The sequence below is a fragment of the Rhinatrema bivittatum genome, chromosome 18 (genome assembly GCF_901001135.1).
Source record: "Rhinatrema bivittatum chromosome 18, aRhiBiv1.1, whole genome shotgun sequence".
In the NCBI taxonomy this organism is placed as follows: domain Eukaryota; kingdom Metazoa; phylum Chordata; class Amphibia; order Gymnophiona; family Rhinatrematidae; genus Rhinatrema; species Rhinatrema bivittatum.
In genome coordinates, this window is record NC_042632.1 from 41,328,822 (window position 1) to 41,353,805 (window position 24,984).

General features: G+C 42.2%; 1 protein-coding gene across 2 annotated transcripts in view; it reads right to left on the reverse strand.

The window, feature by feature from the left end:
* Positions 1-741: 741 nt before the first annotated feature.
* The window catches only part of CLINT1 (clathrin interactor 1), a 96,584-nt gene continuing 72,341 nt past the window's right edge, over positions 742-24,984 (reverse strand). The window contains exons 7-11 of one of the 2 annotated variants that reach the window (XM_029583903.1): positions 13,292-13,373; positions 6,826-6,903; positions 4,931-5,217; positions 3,128-3,278; positions 742-2,275 (exon numbers count right to left, since the gene is read on the reverse strand). In XM_029583903.1, the coding sequence (XP_029439763.1) occupies positions 1,923-2,275; positions 3,128-3,278; positions 4,931-5,217; positions 6,826-6,903; positions 13,292-13,373 (951 nt within the window). In that variant the 3' untranslated portion in view covers positions 742-1,922. Of the gene's footprint in view, positions 2,276-3,127; positions 3,333-4,930; positions 5,218-6,825; positions 6,904-13,291; positions 13,374-24,984 lie in introns of both variants that reach the window. The other variant, XM_029583904.1, reaches the window with a different exon arrangement.

Below are 24,984 nucleotides of genomic sequence, written 5' to 3' on the forward strand. Positions count from 1 at the left end.
GGCTGAGAAGGTGGGAACAAAAAACCCCCCACCAAAACAAAACACCTTCAAAAAGAACCAAAATTCTTAATTAGAGAAACTGATAAGAAAAACAGTGGTCCGAAAAGATCATTCAACTCATGTGATAGACAAAATTGAAGTGGAGAACTGCTGGTTCTGTGTCTTGCAATTTCTTGTCTAAGCACACAGAAACCTTTTTTGGGAAGGCTCTCCAGGCATTCTAATGACCCAAGTGACAGGTCAATCAATCCACGTGCACCCTCACTGAAGCTCTTTACGGTCAGAGGAAAGTGTTTACTTGTGATGTCCGTAGGTTTTGTAAACAAGTGGCATAGGAAGATACCACAGTCTTAAATACAGTGAATCCAAGGAGCTGCCAGATACTATTTAGGAAAGATGACCCCTATTTGTTTAAAAAAAAAAAAAAATTTAAAATTTTTATGTTCCATTTCATCACAAAAAAAATAAATCAATCATTCAGTTCAATACACATCCATGGGGGGATAAGGCATGTCCTCTCTCCACCTGTAAAACATTCCTTCTGATAGGAAACAACCCTTGTATCCCTATAAAATTAATGGAAAAAGTCTTGCACTGGCTTCTGCAGCTCCCAAACTGAATAACTTTCACCTTATATATAACTAAATCAACTCCATAACGAATGTTTAAAAAAAAAAAGCAAGCAAACAAAAACATAACTCTTAAGTAGCTGTTATATAATCCTCACTAGGGGCAGCCATGTTAATAAGTGCAGTCAGATTATTTATTATTAATCATTTTGTTACCAGGCATATACAGTGTTGTACAGAGAACACATAAGCAACAGTCCTGACTTCACAGAATGCCTAGATCAATCGTACACCAAGCTTTCTGCTTTCCATGCGTTTCAGTTGGACCAACCGGGTGCCAGCATGTGTGATGCCGTATGTAATACTCTTGGCAAAATGGCAGCTCCCACAGGACTCCCTAAGACAACAGCAGAAAAACCAGCTTCAAAAAGCAAAGGGCCGGATTTATCAAGACTCTTTCCTCGTAGGTGGCCCCAAGTGGGAGAAATCTGACAAATGTGGCCCAAGGCTTCATGTTACACAGATCATTACCACTTGCCATGGGAACTGTAGAACTGCCATGTGGAGCCCAGTCGCTGGAGTTTTGTTTCTTTTTCCATTAAATCCCAATTAAGTTTGGTTGCAGCAAACAAGTCTCTTTGTTCTGCACTGGAGGTTACTTACAATAGTAAAATAAGAGGAAATTTCAAGCTTTGCCATAAAAAGGGAGGAACATTGTTACAGGAAAATTAGCAAAAAGTATATACATTGCAGATAAGAGATCTTCCAGACCCTGGAATTAGCTAGAATTTCATCAATATGTCACTTCGGACAAAAATATATATTCTTATAAAAAAAATTATTAGATTGGAATAATCACTGCACTGAACCCAGATTGGTACAACGCAAGACAAGGAATGTGTCCAGCCGTGATTGAACACGAAATCAGGGAAAGAACAAAATTAGATCTTCAAGGAAGGAAAAAAAAAAATATCCAAATACAAAATTAGACTAAAATTTCAAATCCAGTCCAGTCTCCCCCCCCACATAAAATTCCCTACTCAAAATTCGGTCTTCAATCTTTAAAGGATTTAATGCTCTTGCTGCAAAACCAATAATGTGCGGAGATACAGAAATTCTCAGCCCAACCATGTATTAAAATAGCCCCTGGTGTTCTCACCATCCCTTGTGATCTAAAAGGTCCACTCTTACAAAAGATCCTGTAGGTTCTTAATGCAAGTTCCTTTAATTCAAAGAGAAAAAGGGGGTACAGATCTCCGTGATTTCCACCCACTCCCTCCTTCCTCCCACCCAAGGGAACAACTGGGTGCAGCTAAAATCCTTCATTTGTCTGACCAATTCATTACCCATTTTCTATTTGCTGAAGTTGGCAAAATTTGCAAAGGCATCTTGTTTCGGTTGCACAGTACCAGGAGCCATCCCAGCGGTCATGCCTAGATTGGGCATTCCTATGCCCATTGTGCCCGTCAAACCCATCCCACCAGCAGGCATCCCGATATTCATGTTCATCCCCATCATGCCCTGGTTCATCATTGGTGCTGAGGTCATGCCCATCGTGCTGGTCACCATGCTCGGCATGCCCATTCCCATTTGCAGGGTTGCTGGCATCATGGGGTTGCTCGGAGGTCGAATGGGCATCATGTTGGGGGTTGCGTTCACAGGCATGCCAGCAAAATTCTGGGTCATACCTACGGGCTGCTGAAGACCTACAGAACAAGAACATAAGCTTCATTTGTTTCCTGAACAATTCAGAGCAGTTCTCCACTGGTACTAAAGCAATTGCTGGTCTCCAAATGGACCATGACAGACCCACAAGCATAAAATCATGGAAGTTTTAGTACTTCAGGACTGAGGTATGCTAAGAGAAATATATGATGGCCCAATAATAGAACATCAGGATGTGCTGTAAGACAAGACAGATGCATTGGCAAAACACACAGTGGCTCATTTCTGGAGAAGCAGGGATAGAACAGCTTAAAATGCACAGATCACCTGGTCTCAAACTGACAGTGAGAAACACTGCAGTACGTAAGTGCAGAGAGCTTATTAAAAAAAACAAAAACAAACAACTTTCCTACATAAGCTGGATTATCAAGAGGTGGGCAATGTGAAGCAGTAAATCTAAGCTGTCGTGCTACGTTCTGAAGACAGTGGGGTAGTCTTGATTCAGCTGAGGGCTGATGGTGGTGTGGGAATAAAGGTCAGTAAATTACTTTTAAGTGCTTGCTTATTGTAGTGTCGCAGCACCTGAAACTAATGTAGGAAGATCAGAAATGTAATTCTGGGGCAACAGAGAACAGCATAAAGTCTGTGAACACTGCTGGAGTCCATGAGTCATTCACTTTCTTGACCACCGAGTAAGGCCAAACGCCAGCAGACTGCGCCCGTGCTCACTTCCGTGGACGGCAGATTGAAACGAGGGCATCTTACAGCAGGAAAAGGGGCAGGGTGGTCTTGGAAGTTCAGCAAACGTGAGAACAGATACTGAAGGAGGAGGAAGAACAGCAGACAGAAAGAAATGGTGCATCACGTGAACGAGTGCTCCCGTGCCGACTTACTCTGCTGCTGTATCATGGTGTTAAGTGACGGCTGCTGAGGTTTAGATGGCTGCATGCCTGGAACGAGGTTATCCAAACTGATGTTCACGCTGGGGTCCGACCAGGTGGATGGTAACGTCTTGCCGATCTGCTTTGGGATCATGTCTGTGCCCTGAGTAGGAAGAGGGTGAGGCTTCTGTAAAGCTGTGTTAATACTTTGCAAAGGCTATAAGAGTTAAAACAGAAAAGTCCAGTTAAAACAATACTGGCTCTTCTAAGATGTGGCTCATTTCCCTCCTTCAGGTACAGTTTGATCTCTTTTGATTAAATTATCCATGTACCTAACATTGCACTCCATTCCCCTTCAGTGCCAAGGCATTTATCTTACTCTTCCTTCTCTTCACGACTATTGTACTTGCATAAGGCTTTCATCCCAAGTGCTTTACAAGCAGTTTGAGCAATTATCACCCAGCTACATCGTCCCCTTTATTCATTTTTTGGCCTGGTAACCTACTTCTGCTCCTTTGGGAGTCCCAGCTAACTTCATTCAAGCTAGACCTCTTCTCATCCAGCTCATTCAATCCTCCTGCTGAGCGGCAGAACCTGGCCAACAGGCATTGCTATCACGCCACGGTGAAGACCCTCATCCTAGAAAGCTGGGACTGCTGCCTCTGCAACATTTCCAGCCCTTGCCATCAGAAGGGAATGAAAAGAAGGCCTCCCATATGGCAGGATGCAGGGAGAGCAGAGCCCACATTTTATCTATTTCAGTCAGCCCTGCAGGGGATACCAATCGGTTTATAGATGTTAAAGGCAGATGCCTTAAAATAACTAAGCTATCCTTACAGCTTTTTGCTGTGTGATGCTTTTTTCTGAATTCTACAAATAAATGGTGGATCAGTTGCACAGAATACACACAGATGAAATAAACAAAAAATAAATTGAATTTTCAAATGGACTATTGAGCAATTGTCAACCAGTACATTGCTGGGAATTTGTTTTGAGTAAATTTAAAAATCTGGGCTTCAATCAGGATCTCTGATTAAAAGAATACTGTTTCTCCTATCTATGGTGGGAGATTATTGGAATTTTCTTGTTTAAATGCAACCACGTTGAACATTAATGATTTGTGTGTGCAAAAGTAGCATATATCATAGCAATTTTCAAAAAGCCACTTTCATGCTTAAACTGCACTTAGGTGCGTAAAACCCAGTTTTAAGTACATTAATCCTTTGGAAAATTATCCTCAATGTTTTCCAGCTAAGAGCAAAAAAAAGTAGAAAATCCTATAGTGCATCTGTGCTCCTCAAATACAGATAAGTGAAGAATTCCCCCTACACACACACACAAAGATGAAATCAGATGCATAACACCCAAACCCCTGCTTCCCTAGGCAGAAGGATCTGTGATATGATACAAGATTTTTATCCTAAGAAATGAAGATCTCCAACAGACCAAAATATTGACCTTGTGCTACACATTCAAATATAAAATCTCCTTTTGCACGTGGTCTACACTGCTGCCTACAAGCTTGATGTGCGAGTTGAAACCACTAATCCAAGTGCAACAGGCATTACAATTATTAACCTCACCAAAAGCAGCATTCAGGAAACAGTCAATCTGAAAGGCAGCTACTACAACATGCAACACTATAAACATTAGTAAGTTTTGACTTTTAAAATGGTTTAGGTCTGTATTTGCAGGATTAATGCACATAGCAAATGAGGTAAGTTTCTGAAATATGAAGGTATAGATCATCTTATGGATCCATGTGGCCAAAAAGCAATATGAATAATGACAGAGGAGGATAAGGGGCCTCCGTACCTGGGATCTTGACATGGGGAGTGTGATTCCCATGGAGTTCGAGCTCATCATGGAGATGTTCATGCTCTGAGAAGAGGTCAAGGTAGCATGAGGGCCCATCATATCGAAGAATGCAGCAGGATTCGTGGCAACTGGAGGGTGGCCCAGAGCTGGTTGCGGGGAAGTAGAAAAGAGGTCTGGAACTGGTTGTGAGACTCCGCTGAAGAGGTCAGAGGAGGGTGTCGCTGGCCCTGGAGATACTTGATTAAAGGCACTCCAGTCTCCAAATTCTCCATTCCCACTCACTGCTGCACACGGGGCAAAAAAAAAAAACAAAACAGCCAGAGAAAAGTAAAATTGACTTTCTGTAAGGTAAGGACCGCAACATGTACAGCTCAGTGAAGTAAAACAAATGAGAGTAGATCTGTGTCCGTCCCGATTACCATTTGCAAGCAAGAGCTCCATCTGGACATCATCCTGTCTCATGAATATTCCAGTGCTCCTTGCACGACAGTAAAGGAGATCTGCTTATCTTTCAGAGGGGTACTGAAATACCACTACTTTCTGTTTACTGGCTTGTCGCAGTCTGCACCTGATTTTTAGTTGTAGCTGAAGAGGATGTTATGAGGTGTTTAATAATGGTCAAGATCCTTCCAAAGGTTGGAACAGTTGTTTGGGGTATGCATTTAAGCCATTGGGTTTCCAGATGAAGCACTGTTCATCCAAGATTTCTGAACATTTTTTTTAAGCATACAGACTATGGTGTTCTCAGGGAGCGAAAGCATCTATGGCAGAGATTTGTATAGCTGTCATATAGCAGTTGGTATGCACACATATTTACAAAACATCACCATTTGCAAGGCAGGTGTGGTTAATGCGCCCAAGTAGGGCATTGCTGTAGTTGGGCTCCACAGGCGCAGACTGTTAAACTTTAACCAAAGAGGAATCTCTCCTACCTAAATTGCCTGTTGGGCCCCAGCCACTCTAGACCAACCCGTTTTTGGAAAGTATAGTAAGAGAGGGTTTGGAACTGTGGGGGTAGGAAGTAGTTTCACGATCAGATTCTAACCGGTTTTATTCCTGTGTTCCCATTTCCTAGGATTGCCTTGAAAGCATTCAGACTACATGGGCTGGAGACTGACAGGCTAACCCTCAAACTCCTAGCCTTTTTACCTATCACCCTGCTTTTCAGGAACCTAACCACTTCTCTTAAATTGCTGCTCAGTTTACACAATAGATTTGTTTTGGTTCTGAACAGTACATAAGTGAACAGAGAAAGAAAGAAGCTATTGATTTCTGGGCAAATAATGGAAAGCTGCTCTAAGCTGCACAGGTCCTTTCTACATCTCATACTACCTGTCAGTAATCAAATGGTGGCCTCTATACTGTATTGGGTCAAATCAAAGCCAACCCCCTTGGGCTATCATGGCAAGTAACCCAATGTGACCATAGCCACTACTGATTCTTTCACCAGGGCAGGACATGTATATGCCCCCCCCCCTCCCCCATCCATGTGGGGCAATATTATTCTACTACAGACCTCCAACCACAACAAAATTTAAAAGCATGTTTTAAAATGTATTAAATGTGCAATCGTATGTTTATTTACATATGTGTCGTGTGTGTGTGTGCAATCAACAGCTACCTTTTGGGGCCTGTGAACATTGCAGCTAATTTTCAAAGAAACTCCCCACAGCTTCCTTTTGAAAATAAGCAGCTGCAAAGTATGAATGCTAAAAGTTCCCATACGGGAAAACAATGGGACAGCATCCAACCAATCAGCTGCAACCACAAAATTAGCAGACAAGCGTTCCTTTCCCGTTACTTCTGGGCATCAGGCGGCGTTACAACTCAAAAGCAAACAGACTAAAGAATAACCTCTTAACTCTAGTGCTCCGGCTGAAGAAATCTCATACCTTGGGTTGCTGGTAAACTTGCTGCTGCTGCTGCAGAGGTGAAGTCAGCAAAGCCTCCAAACGGGCCGGGTGAAGGACCTAGAATCCAAGAGGCAACACGGCTGTAGGACACTTGTGACCACTTACCCTATTCACAGCAAGGTCAATATTCAAAGCTGGCTGTTTAAGCAACTTAGCCAGATATGACTTATCCGGCTAAGTTATAAGATACATTTAGGAGCACAGCTAAGCCGCTGAAGATTATATATATATATATATATATAATCTTCAGCGGCTTAGCTGTGCTCCTAAATGTATCTTATAACTTAGCCGGATAAGTCATATCCGGCTAAGTTGCTTAAAATATATATATATATATATATATATATATATATATATATATATATATATATATATATATATATATATATATATATATATATATATATATATATATATATATATATATATATATATATATATATATATATATATATATATATATATATATATATATATGGCTAACATTTTAGCCATAAATACCATATCATAACTCATACTCAATGAAATCCAATCCTTTATTTTGTAATTATAATGGACCTATGTATCCTATAAATATAAGCACATTAAAAATGAACGCACCTAAATCTCAGTTCATCACACCCATACCACAACACATCATGCTTTACCCTGTCATCATTACAACCATTAAGTTATGTTATGAATGAGAGTGTAATGGTGTGGTTGTAATGATGGCAGAGTAAAACATGATGTGTTGTGGTATGGGTGTGATGAACTGAGATTTAGGTGCGTTCATTTTTAATGTGCTTATATTTATAGGATACATAGGTCTATTATAATTACAAAATAAAGGATTGGATTTCATTGAGTATGGAGTTATGATATGGTATTTATTGATTTACCTCTGATTATTTGTAGTAGGGTTCATTGATGTTTTGGAGGACATGCATATTATTATTTACTTTATAACATTTTAGCCACACAAGTGACTTATGCGGCCAAGTGGTGGCCGCTGAACGTAGGAGCATATTCAGATAAGTTAGACTTCTACAGCTCAATAGTGCTGAACGTGCTTTGAATATTGACCTCAGTGTTTCTAGTTTGGCCTGGACAATGACAGTAGCAGAAGATTCAGCGATAGAAGCTCATTTCCCCAATGCACCATTCAGTACAATACCTTGAATGAGTCACAACCTCCCCATGATCAAATTCTGACTTAGGGGGTGAGGAGTAATTATGAATTATTCTGTACAGCACTATATAAACTCTTAAGCAAAAAATTAGTAATTTAGAATAGCTTGCACCAGGAATTTGGCCTGTGTGTCACATTTTCTCTTAATTGTTTCTTTTGCTTGGAATTTAAACACTATCATGTGCTTGTAGGACTCTCATTTCTACCTTTCAAGGTCATTTAGGGACATGCACTTTTCTCCCAATCCCTTTATACTTGCATCATGTAGGCAACCCTAAGTACGTAGCACGATTTGTTAGTTTTAATGCTTTGTTGCCTTACTCTCTCTTTTCAGGACCAGGAACATCACTTTTGAAAAAAAAAAATCACACTCATTGCTGGCCCACAAACAAGGCTGCCATCCAACAAACCTTGGTGGTCTACTTAGTAGCACACAGTAAAGTGTCGCTACTGAACAGCATTGCTACACTAGTATTGAATATAAAGGGCTATGTTCGAGATTACAGATTAATGATGGCTTGAATTCTGAAAGACGTTGTCATAGTCTTTACTAATAATTTTCAGCAAGTTTCTTTGTTGATCAATTTCTCCAGTTCTTCACTAGCTTAGCCAATTCTGGGTACAAAAGACTATGCTTGCTAACAGTCTCTAGGCTCATCTCATGCAGGTCTGCAGTCAGATGGGACAGTGCCTCATTTTTCTGCTACATGATCGATCATTTGCAGCTCATATGGAGTATTAAAGTTATTTCCCATGTCCTTCAGGCATGCGTCCACTATTCTCTATGAATGCTGAAGGCAGCGGTTTCTTTCCCCTTTGAACTGAATGTAATTATTTACTGGTACAGTAAGCGCATCTCGCTTCTTTTTTTTTTTTTCTTTTGCATCCATCCATCAGTTGTGTTATATGCCCCTACATTACATATAGCTCATCAACTGTCTTTCTTCTCTTTATCGATTTCACCTCGACACAGCCCCATTCATGCACACGAGCAGCGGTGCAATTATTGCGCTTTTAGTGTTCTGCATACATTATATTTGTTATACCACAGCTGCTTAGCACACAGTGCTCAGGAGGCAACCAGGTGGGACTGGAACATCTGTGCAGCACTCAAACACCACCAGGGACAGCTTCCAACATCTGGTACCATTCCTAAATTGTCACATTGCTGTAAGACATTCTACCCCATCTGCTACACTCAACTGGGTTAATTAAACTGGAACTATGTCCTTGGTAATAAACGGACAAAAGCAACTATGGAGGACAAAAGGAGAGAATCCATTTTTCCTGTAAGTGCATTTGCCTCTCTGTTACAAGTTACTTCATTTCTAACAGGACACGTTGGTAAACAGAATGAGCCACAAAAGGCACTCATTTAAGAATTATTATTAAATTTAATTTATTTGTCAATTTAGTTTTCCGTGTGTGAAGCTGCTTTGTGACCACATCATCATCATCTAGTGAAAGAGTGGCCTAACATCCCTTGACCCGCTCTGTGCCTTTCTACTAAGGACATCTGAGAGCTACAGGTCCATGTTAAAGAAACAAAATCAAATCAAGATCATGTTATTTTTATTTTATTTTATTTTTTTTTTACTGAAATATATATATTTTTTCAGCTAGCAGATTCCTCCTGATCCTTTGGGCTTGCAGCTCAACTGGAATCATTTACATCCACCTGAATATTTAGCCCTTATTTTTATAGCCCCTCCAACTCACCTAGCGCAGTCGTCATGGTGACTGTTCTCGGCCGGGAGGCAAGCACTAGGGCTCCCTCCGGATCCCTGCAATCGTGGGTCCCGAATCTGGCCAGTATGTCAGACTGTTGCACAATGACTACGACTTGCCCATCCTGCCTCCACAGCATCTCCAGCCCCAGTTGACTCTAGGAGTGGAAATCCTGACTCAGGAATCAAATCCAGGTTCTCTGCATGGCACTGCTATGGATCCAGGCCACTAAACATTTTTTTTTGTGGCTCAGTAAGTTTCTACTTTCTCTTTCAGTTCAACTGAGACCAGTGTTGGGATTCTGGCACCATGAGACTTTGATTTACAGTTACCTGGGGATTTTGTGCCTATTTGAACAGACCCACCCTTCCCACTCTTCCTGGTCTGGTCATTGCAGTCACAGTAGTGAGAACAGGAGTCATGCACCAGAGATCTCTCCAGAACGCTAGGTTAGCCCAAACGTAAGCTTGTGTTACAGTAAAGCGTGTACAATTGTGCTTTGCAACACAGCAACACAACACCACAACAACCCGATTGCCTAGAAAAAATAATCTGTTTACAAGAATTGCAGCTGCAAACATTCTGCTCTAAACATGAACACCACTGTATCCAAAACTGTCCTCCAAAAACAAAAGTCAGTAAATCAAGAGAGTATGAAGGCTGAATTTGCTTACTGGACTGTATGATTAATCCCATGGTTCTCGAGATCTGTAGTAGTGGTTCTCAACCTGATCCTCAGGGACTACCTGACTAGTCTGCAGGCTACCCACAATGAATATGCATAAGATATATTTGCATGTATTTTATATACATTCATTGTGGATTGCCTGAAAGCCAGACTGGCTGAACAGTCCTTGAGGACCAGATTAAGAACCACTGATCTGGAGTTCCAAGTCAAAAAGCTAAAATACTAGGAAATCCTCACTTCATCTCCGAAGGCCATAGGCAGAAGAGGCTGCCTGAAATGGAACAGTCATGCAACAGAGAGGATGCAGGAACTGGATAGTGTTTGCTGTATCAGTAAACCTCTGGTAAGCTCAAGATCCTTCTATTATTAAGTAGGAAGACATTAGTACCAAGATTCAAGGGACAGGATCTCCTATCACAGATTACCAACAGCCAAGATTTGAAGATCCTGCAACAGCAGGGCAAAATTACCTTCAAGAAGCCTGAAAATCAGTTTCCTTACATACATTTTAAGATAACGCATCCCGGAAGACTCTTCTAGTGGCGCTGCTGTAGATTCCAGATGCTCCTGCACATTCATGCCAAGAACTAACATGTTGAAGGCTGGGAGACCGATAGCCCTCCCTGCCAGCCTGGGCTTGCTTCTGGAACTGTGTCACCAGCGAGATGAACATGACCAAGCAGAGATGCTGTAAGCGGATGAGTTGCAGAACCAGCTGGAGGAGAGCCTTTCCTGGCTCTGGCATTCTGCAGGACTCTATACAACCTTGCAGAGGACTGCACAGGATGCTTACGCTAAAAAATCAAGCCCAGCGTAAAAGCTGCTGCAAAACACTGGAAAGGCAGTCATGCATTCCTGTGAGATGCGCCTCCCAGATGTTACCTAAAGTTCTGTTTGACTGGTTTTGCCAGGATTACTGGATTGTTTCTTGCAAGAGGCTCCAAATTAAAGACTGGCGTATCCACTGGGTTTCATAGGGACTGGGGCACTCTGCATTATCCACAACAAGCTGTTATAGTCACAAAGGGCACGGGGTCAACGTCATACAAGTGAGGCGTGCAAAACTATGACTAAAATCACTTGAGAAAGAAGGCAAAGAAGAAGAAAAATAAATCTGTCAAAGACCAGTGAGAAGACTTCCACTGGGATATGCCCCAATTACATATATAGAGGGCGAGCTACTGCAAGGAGCCTGCCGAGACACTGCAGGTGGCGAGCTTTTGCCATCATGTTCCCGCTGCCAAAAGCTACCACCGTTTTCCTCTCTGCCACTGTGGATCGGAGGGAGGCTCTCCCTCTGTCCCCTACTGCTGTTGTCTGCACAGGCTGACCTGAAAAGAAGAGGAAGGATGTCTCCAAAGTGGTAACCAAAAAGAGGCCGGCCCCCTTGGGGAGCTCCTTAGATAGTGAATGGATCCATATTATGCTGCTTTTGATTAGAGAAGAAAGTAAGTAGGTAAGAAGTTTTTGGGAGGCTGGGTCAAAGTTTCTTGGCTCTGAGTTTATGTTGTCTGTATAATTTATTTTAGGAGATATGGGTTTATGTAGCTCAAGCCCTTTGTGAAAGGAAGGGTTGGGGGAAAATGTATTTATGTTAGGATGTTTTCATACTGTTGCCATTGATTTTGATTTCCTGTATTAATTTACTGATGTATCATGCTTAATGATGTATGATGTATTTTTAACATGTCGAGTACAGGTATTCCTGCAGAAAAAGGTGACCTAAATTAAACTTTTACTGCAAACTAAATTTCCTGCAATTTCAGGTTAGTGCAGTTAGTATAGCTGTGTTTAAAAAAGGATTGGATGAGTTCTTGGAGGAGAAGTCCATTACCTGCTATTAAGGTCACTTAGAGAATAGCCACTGCCATTAGCAATGGTTACATGGAATAGACTTAGTTTTTGGGTACTTGCCAGGTTCTTATGGCCTGGATTGGCCACTGTTGGAAACAGGATGCTGGGCTTGATGGACCCTTGATCTGACCCAGTATGGCATTTTCTTATGTTCTTAAACACAACTTTTTCTTGAAAATTTAACAACTGAAAGACTACAGAGCTTTGGCCTCATCCATGAAGCTGATGCTTTGGGGCCCAATGTTCTGCAGCCCTTTTTGCAGACACATTTGCTTACACAAACCTTTTCCTTTCAGATATTGCAGGAAATTAAAATTGCAAGTCTGAAGCAAAAGAGGCGTCATTTTAACACTGTGCCAGCAAATTGACTTGCTGACTTTTTGAGTTTATTTTGCTCCACTATTACCTTTACCATAACACAAAGGAAAATAACAACCTGAGGCAGCTGCACAGTTTAATACAAAGACCAGAACACAAATTAGTATCACCCAAAATGCATTTGACACAAAGTGGAGAAGAGGATAGCTGCTTATATCTATCAGTTTCCAAATACTGGGCATGACAAAGCATGCCAAGACGACAGCATAGTATGAATTTTGAAGTACAGCATGTTGTGATTTCTCTAGTTAGATATCCACCATTTAAGATGAGATCAGATTTACAGTTTGGGCATAAGATACAAACATCTGATTGATAAAGGAGTATTGTGGGTCAGCTGTACTATCATGTGAGCAGTGCAAGAGACCCGTGTTCAGGTTTCTTCTCAGGGAGGCAAAGTCTGGAGATCCGAGGCAATAAGAATTACTACTGCAGAGGTGACCACTGCTCATTCAAGAGTGGCACTGAAAGATTCATTTGTGGAGGAGATTTTTCTTTGGGAACAGCAAAAATCACAATCACCACCACCAAAAGAGAAAGCTCAAGTAATATGTTGATAAACAAAGGAGAGAAGCTACTAGATCTTGCAAAAGGATAAATGGGATGAGTGTGAAATACACGTCTACCTGAGGTGGGCGACTGGCCAGAGTTTTCAAATAAAAGATCCACAAGGTCGTTGGATGACTTGCTGCCTGATCCTGCGGAGGCCTAGAAAGAAATCCACAAAATTCGTTAGCTACAAATAGTTAACTTAGCAAAACTTTACCCATTGGGTTCTAGTCAGTAAGTCAAAACATGGCATTCGTGTTACCTTATTGCCATTATAGTACCAAATAAAAACATAGTGTGCATTTAAGGATTTTGATGTACATCCTAGGTGAGAGTTCTGAGGCATAACTTCAACACCTGGGAAATATGCTAAAATCCTTTACTGAATGCTTGTTGCCCCTATTAAACAGTTGTGAAGTTAACCATTAGAATATAGAAAAGCAATTTTTGTGAAATCAAAATAAAGAACTATACTATGAACTATGAAAAACAGTACCCAAACTCCAGTTTTTCGAGTTTCGCAACCAGTTCTAGTTTGATTGTCTGGGTGTATTTGAACAGTGCTGCGTACATCTAGCAGTGCTGTGTTCATTTATAGCAATGTATCTGAAAAATATGCATTCTGAATATCTGGAAATCCAGACCAGTTTGTGAACCTCAAAGACTGGATTTAAATACATCCAAACATACATTAAAAATCACTTTACATGTAAGTTTCAGGATCTTGAATTTTGCTTCAACATTCTTTTTAAGCTTTAACAGCATTAAAACTTCATTGTATGAACTCTGAAAATTGCTCCAAGACTTGCTTCTCTAGCAATAATAAAATGTACTTACATGTGCAAAGCACGCAACTTGGGAGGGCAGACTTTCACTAACATCTCCTATTTAAGTTTGTAGCCCAATCTGCCCAGTTGCCCCTGCCTACTTATAGTACCCTACACACAGCTTTCTCTCAGTGTCCTTTTTTCCAAGTTTATATCACCACTTTTGTCCTTAAGCTTTTATTTATAATTTGAAAATGATCCTGCCATTACTTTTCCTAATTTAAAGCTGGCTAAATATGTGAATCTTTCTGTCCTACCTGCCCTTCTACTACTGGAGAAGAGCTTAGAATTCTTGGCATGCACGCCACATGAAGATCTCCCTCTGCAATACTGGCATCACAGCTTTAAAAACTTGCAGGCCAGCTCTGGCAATCTTGCAGTGCATCAGATTAGTTAGCTTGTATGGTTTGAAAAGGCAGTGTTGGGATTGTAGAAGGAGCGACAAACGGGGGCATGCTGAGTGGGCAGAAGATGCAAGCTTTCACCAATACGCAGCATCCCACTTTCCCCTAAACGAGGATGCACAACTCTGCTGGGGACCTCCTTCCCCTAGAGGTGAGGGTTGGCACACCTACATCGCTTTAAGGAACATTGCATGTTTTTTGACCGTATTAAAAAAAAAATTGCTGATCCCTGGTCTACAGAGTACATTTTAAGTTCCTTAAAGCTCTAGTGCCAACGCAGTAGGTTCTGCACCATTTTGGTAGCCCTTATCTGACCCGCTATCATCCTTTCAATGTCCTTATATAAGACCCCCAGAACTGAACAGTGTAATCAAAAGATAGGGTCTCAACAATGTCCTGTACCTTGGCAATATTTCCTTTCCTCATGCACCAAAAGCATACTGTTAGCCTTTTCTGAGGCTTCATTACATTGAATGCTAATTTTCAGATCAGGTTGTTCCTGTTAGGTCTCTGTTCTGCTTATCAGTTGGCAGTTCTTACCCTTGTAATTGATAAACGACCACCCTATGATTTCAGACTTTTTGCACTGCAGTACACTTTCCAAACTGTTGGCTATTCCTCCACTTTTTAAAATGTCACCTTCCATTTTTCCATCCCTCCCAGTGTCCGTTACACATTTTTGTTTCATCCGAGTACAGTCATTTTTCTTGAACACTGTCATGTGCTGAAAAGTACTGGCCCCAGCACCAAACCCTGAGGCACACCACTCGCCCCCCCCCCCCCCCCCCAAAAGAGTGCCTTCATCCACCACTGCTTTTGCTGTGTAACTGGTTTCTCGCCCCGATAACTCTCTCCTCTGCTCTCACGGTTGATTTTTTTTTTTTTTTTAAACCAGTCTACGTGGCACAATCAATGTAATCTGCGCTCCGTCAGTGGAATAGCAAAACTACACAAACTTTCTTCTGAAGCCCTTGGAACATTGATATTTAGCTCCTTAACGTACATTATTTATTTATTTATTTAGAACTTTTCTATACCGATTTTCCAGTAACAGAATTACTGATCAATTCGGTTTACATTTTGAACAATAACAACAGTGACAAGTAAATGTCTTACAAGGAACATTAAGAATAGAATATGTGGAATAGTATCAAAGGCCTCACTGAATCCACTCCTCTAGTCACTTTATCAAAGAACTCGATCGGGTCTGTTTGACAAGATCTCCCTCTGTGAAACCAAGCTGTCTGGAGTCCTGTAATCTGCTCGAGTCAAGGGGCTACATTATCGTATTTTAACAGAGAGGACTGCAGAAACAGATCAATTGGCCCAACTAGTTGTCCAGTTATTCTCTCCATACTGTTAAAAATATCTCCCAGCTACTACCATAAAACAAGTTTTGCTAGGATATTACGCCTTACCCAAGTCCGTTTTTGTCTTCTTACTAGGTATTTATTTTTATTCTAAAATTCTCATATGCCGCTCTATCCTATGCCCTAGGTGGCTTACAATAAAAATCACAGTAGTAAAACAATTAGACAAGTAAAATGCTGACATTGCAGAACAAAATATGAGAAGGAAATACATCATCAGTTTATGAGAACACATAACGTGACAACTGCAGATATCAGCTCATTTAGCATGAATATTAACAAATGTCATCTTAATAAAATGCTTGCCTGAATAAATGAGCTTTTGAGTTGTTTTTAAATGTTGATGCTCTTTCTTGTTTTCTCAAAGATAGGGGTAACTGATTCCAAAGTTGTGGGTCTGCCACTGAAAATAGTTTGTCGCAAATTTCAGAGACAGGGACATGAGCATACAAATTTTCATATTTAATCCGTCACTTATCCCCTCCATTGTCCTAAAATCACCCCCCTCCCCGTCTTGCCATCAAGCTTTGTAATAATCTCAATGCTAACAAAAATTAATGAGTATGTTGGCTAACCATCTGGCCTCCAAGATGCCTGTGGCTTTTACTGGCTGGTACCCGTCTACCACCCACATTCTGGTTCCAACTTGGTTGGTTTCTGGGTTGTTAGCGCACAATAAATGGTTTCAGTGTGCACTAAGATGTAGGAGCATTGCTAGCAGTGCTTTTATAACTTTACCTGCCATCAACATCTCTCTCTCACTCTCTCTCTATAGATATAGATATATATAGATAGATAGACAGAAAGTAATTGAGAAACTAGCACATCTGAAAGTAGGAAGACCGGTGGGGTCTGAGAAGAGTTCACTGCAGAATAACAGGACAGCTCGAGGAAGTCCTGACTGCACTGCATTTCTTACAGCTCTTTAACTTGTCATGGGAAACCATCCAGGGCAGCAGATGTCCTTCTCTTCAGATTTATCATTGTTTATGTCCCTATTTGCTGCTTTCAAATCATTTCTTTCTATTCCTTCCAGAGCTAGTAAAATTACATTTTAAGTTTAAAATAGCTCCACTGACTAGAACTAAGTTTCTGCAACTTAAGCACAGAGGGTAATTTTCCCAAGCCTTTTCCTTGGGTAAAAGCATTTTGCTCGCTGAAATGGCTCATTATAAAACTGCCTGCCCAATATGTGGCTGTGTCATGTCTGTGGGTAAATTTACCTGCACTGAGCCGAGGTGTTCCTGGGAACAGGCACGAAGAGAGGCTTGCACTTACGGGTTTTATTTTTCCCCGTTAACTTATTATTTATCACATATATCCATGAAATAAATCTCCCAAAGAATCAGCAATGAACTGAAATAACATAACTATAAACATAGTGTAAACTGGTCCATGCTGGACCAGAGGCAGCATGGATTCACCATTGGAAGATCCTGTCAGACAAATCTGATTGACTTTTTTGACTGGGTAACCAAGGAATTGGATCGAGGAAGAGCACTCGATGTTATCTACTTGGATTTCAGCAAAGCTTTTGACACTGTCCCGCACAGGAGACTGGTGAATAAAATGAGAAGCTTAGGAGTGAGTGCCGAGGTGGTGGCCTGGATTGCAAACTGGTTGACGGACAGAAGACAATGTGTGATGGTAAATGGAACTCTCTCTGAAGAGAGAGCGGTTTTAAGCGGTGTACCGCAGGGATCGGTGTTGGGACCGGTCCTTTTCAATATCTTTGTGAGCGACATTGCGGAAGGGATAGAAGGTAAGGTATGTCTTTTTGCGGATGACACTAAGATCTGCAACAGAGTGGACACGCCGGAAGGAGTGGAGAGCATGAGACGGGATTTAAGGAAGATGGAAGAGTGGTCGAAGATATGGCAGCTGACATTCAATGCCAAGAAGTGCAAAGTCATGCATATGGGGAGTGGAAATCCGAATGAACTGTATTCGATGGGGGGAGAAAGGCTGATGTGCACGGAGCAGGAGAGAGACCTTGGGGTGATGGTGTCTAATGATCTGAAGTCGGTGAAACAATGTGACAAGGCGATAGCTAAAGCCAGAAGAATGCTGGGCTGCATAGAGAGAGGAATATCGAGTAAGAAAAGGGAAGTGATTATCCCCTTGTACAGGTCCTTGGTGAGACCTCACCTGGAGTATTGTGTTCAGTTCTGGAGACCATATCTCCGAAGAGACAGAGACAAGATGGAGGCGGTCCAGAGAAGGGTGACCAAAAAGGTGGAAGGTCTTCATCAAATGACTTATGAGGAGAGATTGAAGAATCTAAATATGTACACCCTGGAGGAAAGGAGGAACAGAGGTGATATGATACAGACTTTCAGATACTTGAAAGGTTTTAATGATCCAAAGACAACGACAAACCTTTTCCATAGGAAAAAAAATCAGCAGAACCAGGGGTCACGATTTGAAGCTCCAGGGAGGAAGATTCAGAACCAATGTCAGGAAATATTTCTTCACGGAGAGGGTGGTGGATGCCTGGAATGCCCTTCCGGAGGATGTGGTGAAGACCAGAACTGTGAAGGACTTCAAAGGGGCGTGGGATAAACACTGTGGATCCATAAAGTCAAGAGGCTGCCAATGAAGAGTGGGTGACTCGCCAGAATGATGGCTACTGCCTGGAGTCAATACCCTTATTCAATAAACATACACATGCTTACTGTGACTCCAACATCGCTCTAAGCTACAACAGCAAGAGGAAATGTGGAAAAAAGGATTCGCACTCACAAAGTGGGGAGTAGCTGGCTTGTTACGGCGGTTACTACCCCAAACCAAATAAGCCTGATACTTCACTTTCAATGCATATCCTGCTTCAACGGCAGGGGAGAAGAAAAACTGATACTACACGCATATCCAGCATAGCTCCCTGCTTCAACAGCAGGGGAGAAGAAAAACAACCAATAAGGGCTGAATAACACAGTCTGGGTAAAACAAATAAGCATGGGTGTAGCTTGCTTATTGCGGCGCTTAGTACCCCTACTACCCGTAACTAATCAAGGTTGATATTTCACTTGGTTGCAGCTCTATCACTGCTCTCTACATTAATGGTGGGGGTGGAAGGGAAATAGAACCAAAGAGCTAAGAGAAACAGATAAGTATGAGAAAAAAAAATGTGTGAAGCTTGCTGGGCAGACTGGATGGGCCGTTTGGTCTTCTGCCGTCATTTCTATGTTTCTATATAGGAAGCAGTCCACAATATAAGATTAGGCCGAGTCATCATTCCAAGCAATAATATAAATCCAGATAATAGGTTGCCTTTTATTACTTAACATAGATAACTATCCCATAAGATAGTACTAACAGGGAAGGAATAAGGAAGAAGAGTTCAGACTACAGCCTTAGAACCCAAAAACTCAGTTAACTGGGCAAGATCATAGAAAATATACTTAGACCTTGAGATTTTAACACACATTTACATGGGAAGTTTAACCAAAACTGGGCCGCCATTTGCAGGACTCTGGGCCACAGAAATTGCTCTCTTCTTCTCTGTCATTTGAGATACATTTGGGAAAACTAACTTTAAAATTTAAAAACATCCAAGAATCCGATCTCTATCTGGATCAAGTAAAAATAGTTGCTGAACATAAAGCAAAATTGCTTACCTTGTAATAGGTGTGGATCCCAGGACAGCAGGATGTAGTCCTCACATATGGGTGACGTCACTGACTGAGCCCTATCATGGAAAACTTTGCCAAAGTTTCTAGAAACTTTTGACTGGCACACTGAGCCCTCCCAGCGTGCCATGATATTCTCAGCCACAGGGGTCTCCCTTCAGTCTTGTATGTAGCAATGAGCTTTAGCAAAAAATAAAATAATAAAACGTATCGGACCTAACTCCGTGGGATGGCGGGTGGGTTTCGTCAGGACTACATCCTGCCGTCCTGGGATAATACCTATTACAAGGTAAGCAATTTTGCTTTATCCCAGGACAAGCAGGATGCTAGTCCTCACATATGGGTGATTAGCAAGCTAGAGGCAGAGTCATTTTGTAGTGAAGCAACATTGCAGTATTGTTGGTAAAAATGAGGCAGCCAAAAATCACAGTAGGTTGGATGTAGAAGGAGTTGGGATTATACTGGAAACAAGTTCTTTAAGACAGATTGTCCGTAGGCGGAATCTAGTCGTACTTCTTTGTCCAAACAGTAATGAGCTGCAAAGGTGCGAAGAGAACTCCATGTTGCCGCTTTGCATAGGCCAAGGATTGGGCACTGAGGTTGACCTTGCCCTTACTGAATGCGGTTTTACTCGCCCTTGGAGAGGAAGGCCTGCTTTTTCATAACAGAATTCTATACAATCTGCTAGCCAGTTGGCGAGAGTGTGTTTGCCCACTGGATTACCCGGTTTGTTTGGATCAAAAGATACAAAGAGTTGAGTGTATTTCCTATGGACACCAGTGCGGTCTAAGTAATATGCTAACGCACGTTTACAGTCCAAGGTATGTAAGGCCCTTTCACCTTGGAGAGTGTGAGGTCTTGGGAAGAATGTGAGCAAAACTAGGGATTGGTTCAAGTGGAATACCGTAACTACCTTGGGGGGGGGAATTTTGGATGTGTCCGGAGAACCACTCTGTCATGTAGGAATTTTGTACAGAGTGAGTAAGTGCTAAGTGCTTGTAACTCACTAATCCTTCTAGCCGATGTAATGGCTATTTATTTATTTATTTAACAGTTTTTTATACCGACCTTCATAGTAAATTACCATATCGGATCGGTTTACAGATTAACAAAAGGGAAAAACAACAAGAGTAACAAATCCACGTAAACGAAAGATAACAATAAGTAGGAATAAGTCAAAAATTACAATCAACAAGGGGAGAGAACTTGGAAGCTTGCAACAAGCTGGAAGGAAGATAGGCCGGTAAAAGAAATTTTACCATAGAAAGTACAAGTTAAAAACTTAGACGGTATTTTAACCTTAATGAGGCTATGAGGAAGATAGTCTTCCATGTGAGAAATTTAAGATCACAGGAAGTCATGGGTTCAAAAGGAGAATGCATGAGCCTTGTTAAGACCAAATTCAGGTCCCATTCTGTGACAGGTGGCTGAATTGGTGGTTTTAGGTGAGTTAAACCTACTGATAAGAGGTTGTATGGATATTGGTGCATCTTCCATCTTATGGTAAGATGAGACTGCACTTAAGTGTACTCTTACAGATGAGGTCTGGAGACCAGAGTCTGAAAGATGGCATAAGTAGTCTAGCAGAGAAGGTGTGGGGCAGGAGAAAGAGTCTATGTTCTTTTGCATGCACCACAAAGTAAATCTTTTTCATTTCGAAGAATAGTTCTTTCACGTGGAAGGTTTACGTGAAGCTATAAGCACTTGAGACATTAGTTGAAAGATTGAGGGGTTGTAAGATCAAGCTTTCAACATCCATGCTGTCAGAGATAGGGATTGAAGGTTGAGATGGCGCAACCTGCCCTGATCCTGAGTTATGAGATTAGGAGCTACACCCAGGCGAATTGGTTCTCTGATCAAGAGGTCTAGGAGTATGGGAAATCATACTTGTCAAGGCCAATACGGGGTTATGAATATCATGGACCCCTTGTCCTGTTGTAGCTTCACTAGAGTTTTGGTTATTAGCGGTATCGGAGAATACGCGTATAAAAGGCCGGAGTTCCAAGGGCGAGCAAAGGCGTCCTTGGCTGGCTGGTGTTTCTGCCTGTGCAGAGTGCAGAACTTGTCCACTTTGTGATTCAGGTGTGATGCAACGAGGTCTATTATTGGTTGTCCCCAACGTTGGAATATCCTGGTCGCTACTAAGGGATCCAGGGACCACTCGTGAGGTTGGAACTGATGACTGAGGTGATCTACAACTACGCTGTGGATGCACGCTAGCTAAGTGGCCCAGAGAAATATGGAATGTGTTAGGGCCCAGTCCCAAATTTGTGCAGCTTCTTGACAAAGGAGATACAAACCCGTTCCTCCCTGTTTGTTCAGGTACCACATGGCTACTGTATTGTCTGTTTGAATCAGAACAGTCTTGTGTGAAAGGCAGTCTTTGAACACATGAGGATCATTTCGTATAGCTCGAAGTTCCAGGAAATTGATTTGAAATGTTGCTTTGAGTTTTGTCCAAGTACCCTGGGTTTGGAGATCGTGTATGTGTGCTCCCCAACCTAAGGTGGATGCATCTGTAGTTAAAGTTATCTGTGGGACTGGTTGTTGGAAGGGTAAACCCTTGCACAAGTTGTCTCTGTTGATCCACCAAATGAGAGAACACCACAGTTGGTGGGTTACTTGAATTGGAGAAGACAGTGATTGAATGGCTTGGATCCATTGTGACCTTAATGTCCATTGGGTCATTCTCATGGCTATAGTCTTGCCATAGGAGTGACGAACTGTGGAGGCCATGTGGCCCAGTAAAGTTAGAAACTGATGAGCTGTTGCTTGTTTCTGCAAGTGTAGTGAGTTTGCTAGTAGGGAGAGTGTGTCTGCCAGATCCTTGGGTAGAAAAGCTCTTGAAAGGATGGTGTTCAATTCTGCTCCGATGAATTGAAGTAGGTGAGACGGAATGAGATGGGACTTTTGATAATTGATGAGAAACCCCATCGAGTGAGGTAGAGCAATTGTTCGGCTGAGAGAAGCCAAAGCTCCTTGTTGAGATTGACTTCTGATGAGCCAGTCGTCTAGATAGGGGAAAACGTGGACACTTTCCTTGTGTAAATGTGCTGCTACTACTGCTAGGCATTTCGTGAATACTCTGGGAGCTGAGGCAAGTCCGAATGGTAGTACTCTGTACTGGAAATGTTGATGACCCACCAGGAAACGCAGGTACTTGCGATGAGGAGGGAATATTGGAATGTGAGCGTTAGCGTCTTGTAGATCCAGAGAACAAAGCCAATCTCCTGTTTGAAGAAGGGGAAGCATGGTGCCTAGAGAACCATCCTGAACTTTTCTTTCTTTCGAAATTTGTTGAGATCTCTGACGTCTAGGATGGGACGTAGGCCTCCAGTTTTCTTTGGAATGAGGAAATAATGGGAGTAGAATCCTCTGCCCTGCTGAGTCCGGGGCACCGGTTCCTCAGCTCTGGCTCTCAGAAGGGTGGATAATTCTGCTTGTAGACGAATTATGTGATTTTCGGTTAATGAAAGAGGTTTTGGAGGAAAGTCTCTTGGAGTTGAGAGGAAATTGAGTAGGTAACCTCGTGATATTATTGAGAGAACCCATTGGTCTGTTATCATCTGCAACCAATGGTTGTAGGAGGAGGAAACTCTGCCTCCTACTGGCAGGTTCGGTTTGGGATTGTGGAGATGACTTTGCTCTCTGGTGGTGGCCTCAAAAACCTGTAGCTGGTTCCGTCTGCAGTGGCGGTTGAGGCCTAGTGGCTCTAGGCTGTCTGGGCTGAGATCTTTGTTGTGGACGAGAAGATCTACCCCTGGATGCTGGTGGGTAATATCGTCTCTGCCGGTAGAAAGGTTTTCTGGTTTCTTTCCGTGGTGGACGGCGAGACATTGATGAGGAAGAGTCTTGCGGAACTGACGACAGTTGGCGCAATGTCTCTGTGTTCTTTTAGATGGGCCACTGCATCCTGGACTTTCGACCCCAAAAGGTTGTCACCTACGCAGGTCAAATCCACTAGCTTCTCTTGTACCTCAGGCCTGAGGGCAGAGGCTTTTAGCCAGGCCCAGCGATGTGCACTGATTCTTGAGGCTGCCATCCTTGAAGATGTTTTGAAGTTATCGTAGGCAGCCCGGACTTCGTGCTTTCCAGCTTCAAGTCCTTTATGTATAATGGCCTGAGCTGCATCCTGGTACTGTTGAGGTAGGGAGTTAGAAAGTTCCTGCATCTGCTTCCATAGATTCCTTTGGTATTGCATCATATAAAGTTGAAAGGACGCTATCCTTGAGTTGAGCATAGCTCCTTGGAATACCTTTCTCCCGAAAGTCTAGGAATCTATGATCCTTCCCAGGTGGAGAGAGGAATAAGGTCATACTCTTTTGGACTTCTTTTGAGCCGACTCAACTACTACCGATTGATGCGGTAACTGTGGCTTTTGATAACCAGGCACATGTTGAACAAGGTATGTAGAATCCACTCTTATTAATAGGTGAAACGGAACATGGATGTTCCCAAAGCCTATGTTGTAACTCCAAAAGTACTTCGTGGACAGGAATGGCCAGGACCTCTTTTGGAGGGTCAATAAATTTTAAGACTTCTAAAGTCTGCTGTCGTGTATCCTCCTCAGACACTAAGTTGAAGGGAATTGCGTCTGCCATGTCTTTTATGAAATTTGTGAAGGACAAGTCTTCTGGTGGAGACTTCTTCCTGCCTTCAGGAGGAGACAGGTCAGACATGAAGCTTTCCAAATAAGAATCAGTATTTTTCTCCTCCCATGAGTCGTATGGCACTTGTCCGGAAGGAGAAGGAGGAGTAGATCTTGGTGGAAGTGATGGAATCAATGGTCTAAAGAGACCTGAAGGCCTGGTTGAGGATCATCGACAGGTTTCTGTCCAGGAACATCCCCTAGTCCTGCAGTTTAGCAAGAGTAGGTTGCGGTGGAATGGCATCGACGAGGGCATCTAATCTATTCATCAGCATTTGGAATAATGCGAATTCCGGTTGTCCTGGAGCCCCAGGTAATGGCATCAGTTCCGCCACTGTCCGTTGAATCTGTTCGCCAAACAGATTGTGACACAGGGCAGGTCAGATAACCTGTCTTGTACCTAAGGGCAAAGGTCAGAAGACTTGAGCCAGGCCCATCTCCTTGCCAAAATAGCTGCTGCAGATACTCTAGTAGCAGTATCAAAGATATCATAGGATGATTTGATCTCATGCTTGCCTGCCTCAAACCCTTTGTTTACTAGGGTTTGGAGTTGTTCTTGAAATTGCTGAGGCAGGGAGTCATATCTTGTATCTGCTTAAAAATGACCCTATTATATTGGGTCATATAGAGCAGATAAGTGGCAATTCGGGAGATGAGCATTGATCCTTGGAAGACACGGTGACCAATGGCATCTAAAAACTTCTGTTCCTTGCCAGGAGGAAAAGAAGTGTGAGGCTTTGATCTTTTTGTTCTTTTCTGTGTGGATTCTACCACCACAGACTGGTGATCCAATTGAGATTTTTGAAAACTCAGAGCTGACTGCCCCAAATAGGTAGTGTCAGCTTTTCTGTGGACTGGAGCAATAGAGCCAGGATGTTCCCAGTTCTTCTTA